The sequence below is a fragment of the Ictidomys tridecemlineatus genome, chromosome 5, assembly GCF_052094955.1.
Source record: "Ictidomys tridecemlineatus isolate mIctTri1 chromosome 5, mIctTri1.hap1, whole genome shotgun sequence".
Taxonomy (NCBI): domain Eukaryota; kingdom Metazoa; phylum Chordata; class Mammalia; order Rodentia; family Sciuridae; genus Ictidomys; species Ictidomys tridecemlineatus.
In genome coordinates, this window is record NC_135481.1 from 50,937,135 (window position 1) to 50,950,151 (window position 13,017).

Sequence of the window (13,017 nt, forward strand, 5' to 3'; positions counted from 1 at the left end):
TTCAGCCCTCAGGAGACCCACACTCCTCTGGTTTTGTTTACATTTTAACTACGGTATAAAAAGTTATGAACCAAATTCATGCTCAAATTAAAATGATGAAAATTGAAAATCAACCCCTGTCCCAAGCTCTGCTATCTTCCTCCTGAGCAACAGTCACTGTAAAGTCCAGCGATGTCCTTTCAGAAACTTTATCAACATGTATAAGCATGTGGATGTCCATGTTTACACACACAGGTCTTCTCTTCTGCAACTTGTTTTTTTAAATAGCACATGCATTGGATGTTTCTATCAATTAAAATAGCACCATTACATTATTTTTTAAAGATCGTATACTGTTGCACTGTATGCACAAACCATAGTTTGTTTATCAAGGTCTCTCCCTATCAATGAATGAATAGGTTTTTGTTATTACTCACGGTGCTGTACTGAAAACCTATGAAAAAAAGATGTGGAATAAATGGAGTTCTGTGACAGATCGGTTGGAAAGAAGAAGAAACCAAATAGGATACCCAGTTTTCAATCTTGATCTGCTTGAGTGCCAGATACCCTTGCTTGTCTGACTACTTCTGACCTGCCACTGTGGCTTGAAAATGCCACCTGCAAAGCCAAAGCCCTTGTGGCCTCTAGGATGAGGGCAGAGTGGCCACCATATGTGACCATGAGAAGCCCAGTGCCTGTGTGTATTCTACCTGCAGACTAACTGCTCTGTCTTCACTAGAACTTCCTTGGGCATGCAGGTAAACCTGTGTGCGTATAAATGCAGGCACCATTTAGAGAAAAATAACCCTCCAGCGACTGAGTGGCAGGTTTCCGGCTCCTGTGCACGCCCACACGCCTCGCAGCCTAAAGGAGGTGCCAGACTCTTTCCTCCACAAACACCACTGCCTCTCCACCTGGCAAAGAAGGGTGTGGTTCATTCATAAAACGATAGAGACGGCTGTCCCACAGCATCAGAGGACTTTGAGTGCTTTGAAGCCCCCTCATACAGAGCCACTTGCAAGGACCGAGCTCAGGAAACTGCTGTTCTTCCTATCACCGAGTGTGTGTCTCTGAGTGTGTGACTCCAGCTGATGGCACAAGGCTTAATATAGAATGGTATGACTGGAATTAACCCAAGGGGCTTCTCCGGGCGAGGGCTCCAGCGGTGACCAAGCCTTTGACTCCTGTGGAATGAGGAGCCTCCTGGCCTTTTTACGTAAAGCCACAGGCACACATACCTCTCAAGATCTTGGTCGTGAAAGGAAATCAGAGGCAGATCTCTGAGGCTGGAAGGGGGTGTGCATTGTCCTAATCTATCACCATCATCATTTTCTCCTTCTTCTTCTTCTTCTTCCTTCACAGTGTGCACGCAGCTCTTGGTCTCCAGACCTGATGAGGAAAATATAAGCTCCTATTTACAGCTCATAGACAAGTGTCTAATTCATGAGGTGAGTAGTGACTGGTTTCACAAATCTCTTGTCCTCATTGCTTAGAAATTCTTCTCAGAGTTTTCTGTGATATGATTGTTTTAGTCTCCCAACAAATTGTTTTGGGGAGGGGTGGATGGTCATTAGGAATAGTTCAGGCAGAACTAGGCGATAGCCACCTCAAACCCAGACACAGCTCTATATGACCATAAACTCACCCCGAATGAGAGCTTTGCTGTCAGGGAAATGCCTGAGAGGACTCCTCACTCCAGAAGAATCCCTGAGTGGCCAAGCCTGGGTAGTTGACACAGAGCCCTGCCACCTAGCCCTGGGTGTTTTCAAGTCTTTTTAATATTGCGTGTTGAAACATTTTGCCTTTTAGTGCAGGGAAACTGGGAGAGGGAGAGGGAGAGAGAAAGTACACCAAATAAATAATGGATGTGTGTTTGTATATGTGTGTGGATTGACAGCTGTTTGTTTGGACTGTGGTTTTTATAGGAACTGTATTTGCCATATGTCCTTTGGAAGGAGGACTTAGGCAGCTGAGGCTGTGCCTACCGCACTGTCAGAGTGCAGTTTTCATGCACAGAGCTGGGCAGACTCCTGGACACGTCTAGGCTGGTGGAAACATAGGGAGAGGAAGAGTTGGGCCTCAGATCCTGGCATCCAGTGGTTCCTTGGTCACACACACCCATGCACAAAGAGTTACAGAGACAAGCTCTAGGCTACAGAAAACTCAGAACCAGAGAACCTAGGGTGGTGAGGTCTTTTTTCATTTTGGTGGTTAAACAGCCCCTGAGCCTCCTCACCTCTGCCTGGAGAAAATGCCAGCACAGCAGCCTGGCCTGGTCCATTCTCCAATTCCATTCATGCTTCCCACCTTCCAGGCTGCCAGACAGGCCTTGGACCATTGAAAGTCTCTCAGGGGCCTCTGCCATGTCCATGATCAGATGCTGCCTACCCTCACATGCAGGTGCACAGTCTTCCTCGGGATTCATCCCAGTCACTCTCAAACCTCCATCCTCACGGTGCCTTCTCCGGGCAGCGTGAGCTCTTCTGTGCCCCATTCACTCCAGCCCAAGTCCTTTGTCTCGATGTGAGCACCACCATCAGCTGCCTAGGTTGGGAGCTCACACACAAAAACTTCTTTTCCTTTCTTTCTTTTTTTCCTCTGCAGTGGTTCCCCCAGAGCAGCCAGGCACTATCTAATGATCGCCAAAGCCTAAAGGGCTCATTTGTATATTTCAGGAAGAGACAAGGCCCCTCCCACAGCCCCAACTATTTCCAATTTTACTATTTCCAATCCTGTCACTGCCCTTGTTTTTAGTGGGAAAAAAAAATGACAGAAAGAAGAAAAGGCAAGATCACATTGAAGGATGTTATAACTCATTCTTTCTGTAGAAATTTATTGAGTGCCTAGGCCCTGCCCCTCGCTGGGTGGCTTAGGGTGTGAGGTAAGACAAACAGAAAACAGGTCATCACACACATGTCAATGAAGCCCTTGATAAGATCCTCCCCTCACATCCTGGAGCTCAGAGAGGAGGGTAGGCACCTAACCCAGAGCTGAAACCAGGGCTTTTCCTCAGAGGAGCATCTCCAAGCTGAAGCCCCCAGGCCAGCTCCAGAGCCGCTGAGGTGAAGACTCAGTAAGACAGTGACAAGGGCCCAGGCAGAGGTGATGTCTAGAGAGCTCTGTGTTGTCTTGGGGAGGAGGACCTTCATGGGTGGGTTTGGGAGGATTTAAACTTCTGAAAAAGCAAACCGGAACTCTGCTTCCTCTCCCACGCCCACCCTCGGCGCTGAGACTTCAAGATGTGCCAGGAGGAGGTGCCTTCCACCTCACCTCCAGTTGATGAGCCCAGGAGACTAAAATAATGAATCCTCCAGCTGCCTCTTTGAACAACCTGTGAGCCTCCTAATTGGTCTACAGCAGCCCCAAAATGTCGGCCTGAGGCCTCTCCCTTTCCTGCCATCCTTCACGTCCTCCCTGGGCACCCTTGACTCTCATTTTTTCTTTCCCCCTTTCCTCCCTGGCAGCCCCAAGTGACCCAATGCAAAGACGGCACTGTGTGGTCTCATCTGCTGACTGCTTAAAGGGACCTTTCTCCTGTGGGAAGGAAGGAGCTTGTGACACGTCCACTACCCTGAATTCATGTCAGGATGGAAGGGGCCTGTGCTGTACTTTGCGAGGGAAAATGTTGTTCAAGGCTCTTTGTTATTATTTTAGTTTGAGAGAGTGCAAAAGCTCTGAATGGTTTTCCACAGCTGGGGGTCATTCTGTGTGGTCAGAACACACCCTCCCTGGAAGGCCCCCCGCTGAGATACAGGCCTGCATCCCTGGGGCAGTTAGGCTGCTCCTGAGACAGGGCTCCCTTTCACAGCCAGAGCATGCTGTTCCTCAGCCAGCTAAAAAAGGGGAAGGTGCTGACTAAACCTGGAGCCCTCCCTTCCAACTTCCTGGAATAGAAAAGGAAGCGCAGGAAATTTGACTTCTGAGAGCACTTTGATTCCTGGATTATGGTTCCATTCTTCTCTGGACTTGCTGTCTTGAAGTGGCTCCAGGAAGATGGGTTCTTGTCCCTTTATGAGCCTTTTCATCCAACACATAGACCGTAGGACACATCACACAGTCATCTTCCTTCAGACAGAATTATGGGTCTGGGCCTGACAGGGACCGGGGACTCGGAACTGGCTGGCTGGTGGTGTCTGGGTAGCCTGTAGGCATGCAATCTTCTCTTCCCTGCCAGACAGAGGCAGCTGCTCCCCAGCCCAACCAGAGATGCCAGTGGAGGGGGTCGTGGTGAGATGTCATGCATCACAGCCCCTAGCAGACGCCCTATAATGGAGCACTACTTTTCAGGCACAGGAAACCAGTTTTCAGAAATCCCTGGAGCCAGCCAGGACCTAGCTCTGGCTTGTTGGCTTGATGCTTCCCAGCTGAGAAGACCCAGCCGCACCCTCTACCCAGTCCTGCCAAGGGACTGGCTCCTCTCTGTGCCCCAAATTAAGGGAGTCTGACACCCCCCAATAGTGAGTAAGCTGACTTTTCTGTGGAGGAGTAAATCATTCATCTTTTTGGATGCTGTTTGCCACCATGAGAGATGTCATGTACATAATGATATCCTTAGAAGGACATCTATAAAGTGGGCCACTTTCTCCTTAGTCACTTGGATGCTCAGGCCAGTTGTCCTTCAGGCTGGCTCCAGACCAGCTCAGTGTTGTAGGTTCAAGACTTTGAAGTTGTTTGATTAGTGCTGCTGATGGAGCCTAAAGACCGTTGTTGAATGTCAAATGTGAAGAACATGCATAGACCACCCCAAAGGGTGGGTTATAGCATCTGGGAGCAGCATGTAGTGAATCATTGCTAAGAGCAACATTCGAGATATTCTCTGCACTTTCCATATGCTGTCTCATTTCCTCCTCCCAGTGGCCCTTTGAGCAAGGTATCACTACCCTCAGTTTCTGGAAGGAACTTAGTCTTGGGTAGAGGAACTTGCAAGGGATTCATGCCCTGCTCATCTACCTCCAGAGCCCTTCGCTGACCCCCTGAGCTAGACTCTCTTCCCCAAGTCACCTTGACCCGCACAGCTGCATCTTGTGTCCTCAACATTTGGCTGAATCAACTGGTCAAAAGCAGATCTATCCCCTCCTTTCAGTAATCGAGCAGAAATGCCTACGTGTGTGTGTGTGTGTGTGTGTGTGTGTGTGTGTGAGCATCATCCACAAATAAGACACCATAGAAGAGAACCCTGTCCTTCCCTTCTAACCATGTTCCTCTAACTCCAGTGGGGCACCGAGGGCTCAAGTCAGGTAGCCCTCCTTGGTGAATATGTCCCATGGCATCTGGTTAAGATCACCCAGGAGGGAGGGGTTTGCAAGCTGTTTGTCACATTACCATAATGTGAATAACATCTTTTTACTTTTGTCCACAGTTCTCCTGTGTTTAGGTCCTTAAAAGATTAAGCTTCCTCAGGGGGAAAAAAATAATAAGCTGTCATTTTTTTTTTCTTCATTTAAGGAATCTGTTTCCTTTATGAGGACTTGTCATTTAGTCCGTTACTCTAAGTAATATTTTATTACTACTTAAAGGCTTTCATGCCTTATTGACAAAACGACTTGGGAGTGTTATCTCTATCATCGTTACTGCTGATCAATCAAGTCAGGGGGATTCCCCACCACATGCGTTCTAGGCCACAGTTCCAGGTACTTGAATGGTGTATGTTAAGTAAGATCTTCGCCATCTAGGACCACCATGTGTCCACGCTCTACCTGCACAATCTCCAGGGAACTTGCTCCAAACTCAAGCTCCCTTGACAACCTTCCACCTCTATTCAGTGAGGTTCTGGAGTGTGGGAAGGGGCCTAGGAAGCTACATTTGATAGTCTCCTTGGCTGATTTAATACAGTGTGAATTTGAGAGGCCCTGCATTTGGGGACTCATGACACTGGACTGTGGTGAGTGCAAAGACTTTATATAAAAGGACACATGATGTAGATACAAATTGTGGGGCCAAAGGCCAAACATCCATACACACTAATTTTACTATGAAAGACTTGAGAGGGCATCATATCTACCTATTTTCCTAAACTATGACCAAGGTTTAGGTGCCCTGGGACTTTCTGTAGGGCATAGAGCCGCTTAACTAGAGATTTCTCAGCAAAGCTCTACAACGCAGAACATCTATTCCATTCTCTGAAGCCCTACAGATCACTCCAGGGTCACCACACACCATCAAGCAGATTGATTTTTGGAGTGGTTTAGAATTTCCATTGATTATGAAAATGCAGGGAGCCTGCAAAAGCCAGAGTATTCAACAATCAATTTTGCAATTCATTCTTGGTTAATGAGTAGGGTTCAGAGACAAGTCCACACTTCAGAAGGGGAAGATGGTACCACCTGCCAGAAATGCAGCCAAAAATGAGGGTTGTCAACAGCTTAATGCATGGACCTTACCAAGTGCCTCCAATGCCAAATAACTTGAATCTTCAGCACAGGTGGCTCCCAAATTAAACGGTTGTTTGGACCAGGGTGAAAACAGGTGAAGAAAAGGCAACCGCAGAGACACTGATGTTTTCTCTTATTAATTGCATGTTTTTCCCTCTAATGTCAGGCTGCGTCACCCATTTAAAAGTCCTGTTTGTTTCTGCAGGCATTCACAGAGACGCAGAAAAAAAGATTGTTGTCATGGAAACAGCAGGTGCAGAAGCTCTTTCGGTCTTTCCCTCGGAAAACCCTCCTAGACATATCAGGATATCGACAGCAAAGAAAGTATGTTGGGATTTCACTCTTTGTGATACACGGTGGTTCCCCGGGGTCCCACGGGCTGCCTCTGTTCCTGGGGCAGGAATATGGCGGGGTGTCACTCCTTCCCTGTGGGGACTTCCAGAGTTCCAAATCGCATTCGTTAAACAGGTGGGGCTGGGAAAAGGCTGTTAGGGAGAGCATTCCCAGAAGAAGAGCTGAATGTGAGCTTTTGTAACTCAATTTACATTGTTAGAATGATATTAGTCTAGACAAGCCTGGGAAGGGAGAGTGGGTACGACTTAATGAATGCCAGCAAAACACAGGTGCTTGATCCACAAAGGGGGTCTAAGAGTACAAAAATGGGCTCTTCTACCAGTACCTTAAGTGGTATGCAATTTTTTTTTTATCTCCCTTCTAGCTGCAGACAAGCTAATTATAGTTGGTGGCAGGGTGAAGAGCCCAAGTGCTAGTCTATTTTGGTCTGAGCTGCAGTCTAATAGTGGAGCAGTACCATTCTTGATTTTTTTTTTTCATAATACTTCAGCTTCTTGGATGCAGTTAAAAATAATCCTGGTTGTGCTTTAGAACCTGATCCCTTAATATGACTTTAAGTTGAGGAATCCAAAATTGCATATTAAAAGTGAATTGGAATGAAAACTTACAGGAGAAATTAATGGGAGGGGGGAGTGAGTTAATGCTTGAACAATGGTAGGGGCCTCTTTGGGAATTAGGGGAGTGATAATACAAACATCCTGAAAAGAATCAACATTCTGTTTACATTCAAAAACATGAACAGATAATGTCTTCCCTTGCAACTAACAGGTTCTGTTAGGTGCACAGGCATCTCATTTCTCAGTGTATATATAGAAGCTCTGTGTTGTTAAAATGCGGGACATTTATTTGCATAAGTGTGCCTTCAAACATCACTGTTTTGTATTATTTAAGGGAGGTAAGGCCAGCTGTAGTTTGCAAAAGTCTTCATGAACTATTTATTTTAAAATGAAAGTGTTATCACATTCCAGCATATAGCACTGTTATTTATTAAACAAACATTTATTTAGCACGTACTATATGCCAAGTGGTATCCAAGCACTTAAAAATATCAATACATTTCATCCCTGCAACAACCCTATGAGATAGAGCTGCTATTATTAACCCCAATTTACATATGCATTGGTAGGCAGGGGCACTCAGGATTTGGACCAAGCAGGACAGTGCCAGCCTTGGATTAGTGCTCTTCACCACTGCTGAGCCAGGCAACTCTCATGGTCTGAGGCCGATATGCAGAAAGGAGCACTATTGCCAGCTTCCTGGCCCTAAGCCATCTGGGGTTGCCAAGCCCTGCTAGGTTGGGCTAGACCACCTCTGTGCTCTTGAGGATTCCCAGTGACCCAGATGAAACGCAAGGCCTGCTCCTCATCCTCCCTGTTTCTAAGGGCAGCATCTTCTCCCAAGTAAGGGAAAGGAGGCTCCAGACCCTGCCTGCAACTCTAGGCCCCAAGGAAGCAAGATCCAAGAAGACAACTTTCAGAGGTCGAAGTGAAAGATAGGCTCTTTGTTCCTTCTCCCTAAAGTCTCATCCTCTGCCTCTGCCAGCCCTGCTCGTCCTTGATCCACATCCTTGATTCTCGGGACAGAGCAGGGGCATTAACCTTAACCGTCCAGAGTATTAACTAGCTATTGCTTGGGTTGGAATAATGCAAAGCTTGCCAGGTTGGAGTCCATGATGGTCCTCTTTTTCTTGATTTGATGAAAGAATGAATTCAATCATCAATTGTAGATGGATGTCGATAAAACCCTGGAAAAATATTTGTTCTCCTAAGTATTTCCTCTGGGATCTTTTTATACTATTAATTTGCTTTGAAGACCTGTTTCTCCAATAATGTGAGGGTAATTGCAGCCCAGCCCCTGCTTGAATTATCACAAATCCCAAATTAATTGCCTCTTATTAATGTTATTTTATCAAAGACTTTTCATGCATTTCAAGGTAATGAAATCAGATTTAGAAAGACAGAGAAGGAGGGGCACAGATGCACAGAGCAGGAGAATAAGAAAGGAAAACTTAGTTTTGTCACTGCGTTCTCTCCCCAGAAAGCATGATTATTTCATTAAGCCTAGAGATCTTCAGTAGCCTAAGCATTCAATTGCCAGCAGCGGCAACCCTGGCTTTGTCATAACCTACTAAGGACACTGTAGCAGGGTCTGAAGAATGACAGCTTAGTCGAATTTTCCCCCCATCATCACATCCTACTCCCAGAATGTTCTGGGCTCAGCTCTCCTCTCCCTAACAGCTGAGACCTAATTCTAGGAGTCCCGAGGTCCCTCATTTCTCTGGTGGCTGTCCCATAACAGCATCCTCCGCTGTTATATTGCTCAAGAACAGCCTTGCCTTCCTGGAAACACACATCATTTTAGCAATACTCATTGACTGCTGTGTTTTGCATATGAAATAACTTTCTAAAATCCAACAAAAAAGGAAAGTGAGAAAAAGCTATGCACACTAAATAAGGAAAAATATCATAGCAGAATACTGAATCATCTACCAGGTGGCCAAAATTCTGACTCTAGAAACCAAAGGACTGATTTTCACAAAAACAAACACATGAAAAACCCACTTGATCCTTATTTCCACCTGTCACTTACCTCAGAGTGTCCTCCCTCCACAGAGGGTCTCTAATCATGTGAAATTAGTTCCACCCCTCCTGGCCCTAATTTCTTCTTTCAGATAAAAAATTCTGAGCTGATGTTTTTAAAAGGTGGGGAGGGGAGAGATCAAGAACCCCCAAGCATCGTCGTCCTCCACATTTAGATGAACTTCTGACCAGAATCTAGAATATTTCCCTTGGCCACAAAAGCCTAGAGGTGGAAACACACAAGTCTGGAATTCTCTTCCCTGCCCCATCTATCCCTAGGAAATTTTGGAATTCTAGGGTGAAGAGAAACATTTTCTGAGATCTGTTGTGCTGCAGGCTCAGAAGACCCTTCCTCCTACACACACACACACACACACACACACACACACACACACACACACACTTCCACACACACAGCTCTCTTGCTCAGGAAATGACTCTTTGGTGGCCCCCCTCCTCCACCAGCTAACCTACATCAAGCTTGTCTGTGGAGTCCCCTCACAGGCTTGGTACAAACTCCCCAGTGTAGCTGGACATGCAAGTCTACTCCATCTAGTGGCCTTTGGAAATAATGCATCTCTGCTGAACCATAGAGAACGACTTAGGCTGACTCTCTTGGAAAGAATGTGCTGGTTCTTGAAACCCTGCTGGCTGCTGTGTAACCTCCCAGAACCTGAGGCATGGTGGCAAAAATGAGTTCTTCAGCGCTGAGCTCACCCGGCCCAGCCGGAGCGGCCTCCTGCATGAACTGAGGAGAAGCCTGGAGCCTCTTGGTTGCAAGGCCCACACCACAAGGAGGGCCTATGGCACGTGGGTGTCCTATATCCAGGGCACTTAGACACATTGTCATCTCATATCCCTACTCTCAACCTAGGAGTTCTTCCTCTTCTGTCATTGGGACAAGCGTGATGGCAGAGACTCATTCCTTCAACCAGCATTTCCAATGGTAGAAGCTGATACGGTCACTTCTCAATCACAAGGATTGAGAAGCACAGGCACTTTTTTCTCATAGAGCTTACAACTCAGCAGGGCTCACAGGCCTCCCTTGAACTTCAAGTCTGCTGCAGAGAGAACAAGATGGAAAATGGACCATAGTATGATGGAAGGAGTTTTGGTGCTGGTTATGCCACTTTCTTGCACTGTGGCCTTTTGAAAGGCACTGTGCCCTTGTCCACAGCACCAGACATTGGAGGAGACCTGCTTGGAAGGAGCAGGACAGTGCCTAGTTCAGCCATCCCGGCTCATATTCCAGCACTGCCCCCTACTGGTTCTGTGGCCCTTACAAAATGAAGCTCCATACCTTTGGCTGTGAAGGGATAGTGACCTACTTTATAAGGTTGCGGTGAGGCTTGTAGAGCCATGTATGATTGCCAGGACAGGTCATGTGCTATCACCCTAGACCCTCACCAGCACAGAGCCCCCCACAGACCTCTTACCTATCAAAATGTGAGCAGACCCCTGGTAGCCTGAGATTAGGAGGCTGAAGAATGATTGATAGTCTCCTGGTTCTTTTTCCTTGTTCTAGTCGCGGCTTTGGGCAGTCCAACTCCCTCCCGACGGCTGGCTCTGTGGGCAGCGGAATGGGCAGACGGAACCCACGCCAGTACCAGATCCCCTCTCGGAATGTCCCTTCTGCCCGCCTAGGCCTCTTGGGCACCAGTGGATTCGTCAGCTCCAACCAGCGCCACACCGCAGCCAACCCTACCATCATGAAACAAGGAAGACAGGTTTGCCTGCCCCGGGGAGTAGGGAGGTGGGCTAGGCTCAGAGCCGGAGACTTCAGGACTTCCCTCCAGATGATCCAGGGTCGGGAGAGAGGTCCAGGAGCTAAGCTGAGGGATGATTAAGCCCATGCCACCCAGGCAACCAGCACTATTCAGGTTATTTCTCTGGGAGACAGAGCAACCCCATGGCCGAGCTAGAGATGCCCTGTACACTGTAGCCTCAGGAACCCTGCAGATGAGGGCCTTTAGAGAGATGTGCCCCAACTCATTCTTCTGTACCTTAATCCTTGGCCCACTCCCACAGATCTGTCACCTCTCAGGTCCAGGTTCCAGAGGACCCTGAACATTTAAGGAGCTTTCTCTACCTTTTTATGTGTGACAAACAGCTCCTTTGTCATGGCCCCAGTTGTGATAGAGATTTCACAGATTAACTCTGAGAGAGGCTGTTGGCAAGAGAGTGGACACATTCCCAGATGGTGAAGGCCAGGTTGCTCAGAGGTCCTTGCTGTGTGATCTAGAACTCACCTGTCCCGGAGCCCTGCCCTTACTTTCTGCCTGTGACCCCAGTCCTGTGAGGGCTCTGCAGGTTGGCACTGAGATTGGAGAGAGACAAGCAGGTCTGAGGCTCTGAGTTCTCATGTGAAACTAAGGGGTAAGCAATTGGCTTAAAAATAGGAAAACCACTCTAGGAGAGATGGGTGGATTCCCTCTCAAAGAGAATCAGTCCAGGGTCTGAGAAATCCCCACTTTGTCACCATTGTCCCCACCCCCCTGATCAAGGGAATATCACTGCCCAGATACACAGGGCTGAGTTGGGCCAGTGCATTGCCAGCTGAGAGGTTCTTTTTTTTCTCCCACTCACTGTGGAGTAAATTGTAAGTAACTCAAAAGGAAAAAATCAAAGGAAAGCCTGAAATAGTTTGTACTCTTTGTTGCAAACATTTATAGAACTCCCCCAGTTCCTAGGAAAGTGGCAGGAAAAAGCAACACATGGAGTAAAAAAAAAAAAAAAAAAGTTTTGGAGATAGTGAGGGAGAGAGGTGGCCAGATTAAGCAGAAGCTTAGAGCCAGGCCTGGGAGTGAGCAAGTGGGGAAATACAATGAATGGAACTTACACCCTCTCCCTGTGAATGTGCAGGTGGCCAGGCTGCCTGCCAGCTCTCCTCCAGAACTTAGGAGAGCTCTCCTGGGACATTTGCCTCCTGAATTCTGCCTGGGGCTCTGCTACCCCTCTCTTCCCCAGAGTGTCTAGACTAACAGGCCCCGCTTTGCCTTTCTCTCTAGAACCCCTGGTTCGCCAATCCCGGTGGCAGCAACAGCATGCCCAGCCGCACCCACAGCTCCGTCCAAAGGACCCGCTCGCTGCCTGTCCACACTTCTCCACAGAACATGCTGATGTTCCAGCAGCCAGGTAGGGCTAGGCCCCTGATCTTTCACTTCCTTCCCCCCTTGACACAGGGCGGGGGCCAGGATGCCAGAATAGATGCCCCATGCACTCAGCTGGAAAGGGCTTAGCCTCGACTGTCACCACGCATTCTGAGCTTGTGGAAGTCTTTCCTTTTTTAAACTGTGCCTTGCCAGCAGGAAGAGCGGCTGCTTGGCCGGGAGCCAGCACGTGGAGCCCCAGAGTCACTTGCAATCTGACGGGGATATTTTTGATACTATTCATATTTCTAGATTGATTAAGCCAGAGATATCACTGGAGGGTATGTGTGTGTGTGTGTGTGTGTGTGTGTGTGTGTGTGTGTGTGTGTAGTGAGAGTGAAACAGAAAACTCCATCGTATTGAACTGGTTCAGGATTGCCTTGATGAGAAGTATTTTTCCATTAACTTGGTTAAAGAACATGACTTGGTCCATTTCAGGCTGGTTCAACTGAATCATCACGCCTCCTGAAACAAGGTAGCCAGAATGATACAAATCCAACAGTTCCTTGAACCCTTTCTCCTTGTAAGCTGTCCCCTCTTAGACTCTGAGACAAGCAATCCATAAACCTACCTAGATGTCCCCCA

General features: G+C 47.5%; 1 protein-coding gene across 2 annotated transcripts in view; it reads left to right on the forward strand.

Annotated features, from left to right (window-relative positions):
• Samd4a (sterile alpha motif domain containing 4A) overlaps positions 1-13,017 on the forward strand; it is a 208,527-nt gene that overhangs the window by 177,330 nt on the left and 18,180 nt on the right. For both annotated transcript variants that reach the window (XM_005337956.5, XM_021735057.3), the window contains 4 exons: positions 1,342-1,427; positions 6,556-6,674; positions 10,809-11,010; positions 12,292-12,418. In XM_005337956.5, the coding sequence (XP_005338013.1) occupies positions 1,342-1,427; positions 6,556-6,674; positions 10,809-11,010; positions 12,292-12,418 (534 nt within the window). The remainder of the gene's footprint in view (positions 1-1,341; positions 1,428-6,555; positions 6,675-10,808; positions 11,011-12,291; positions 12,419-13,017) is intronic.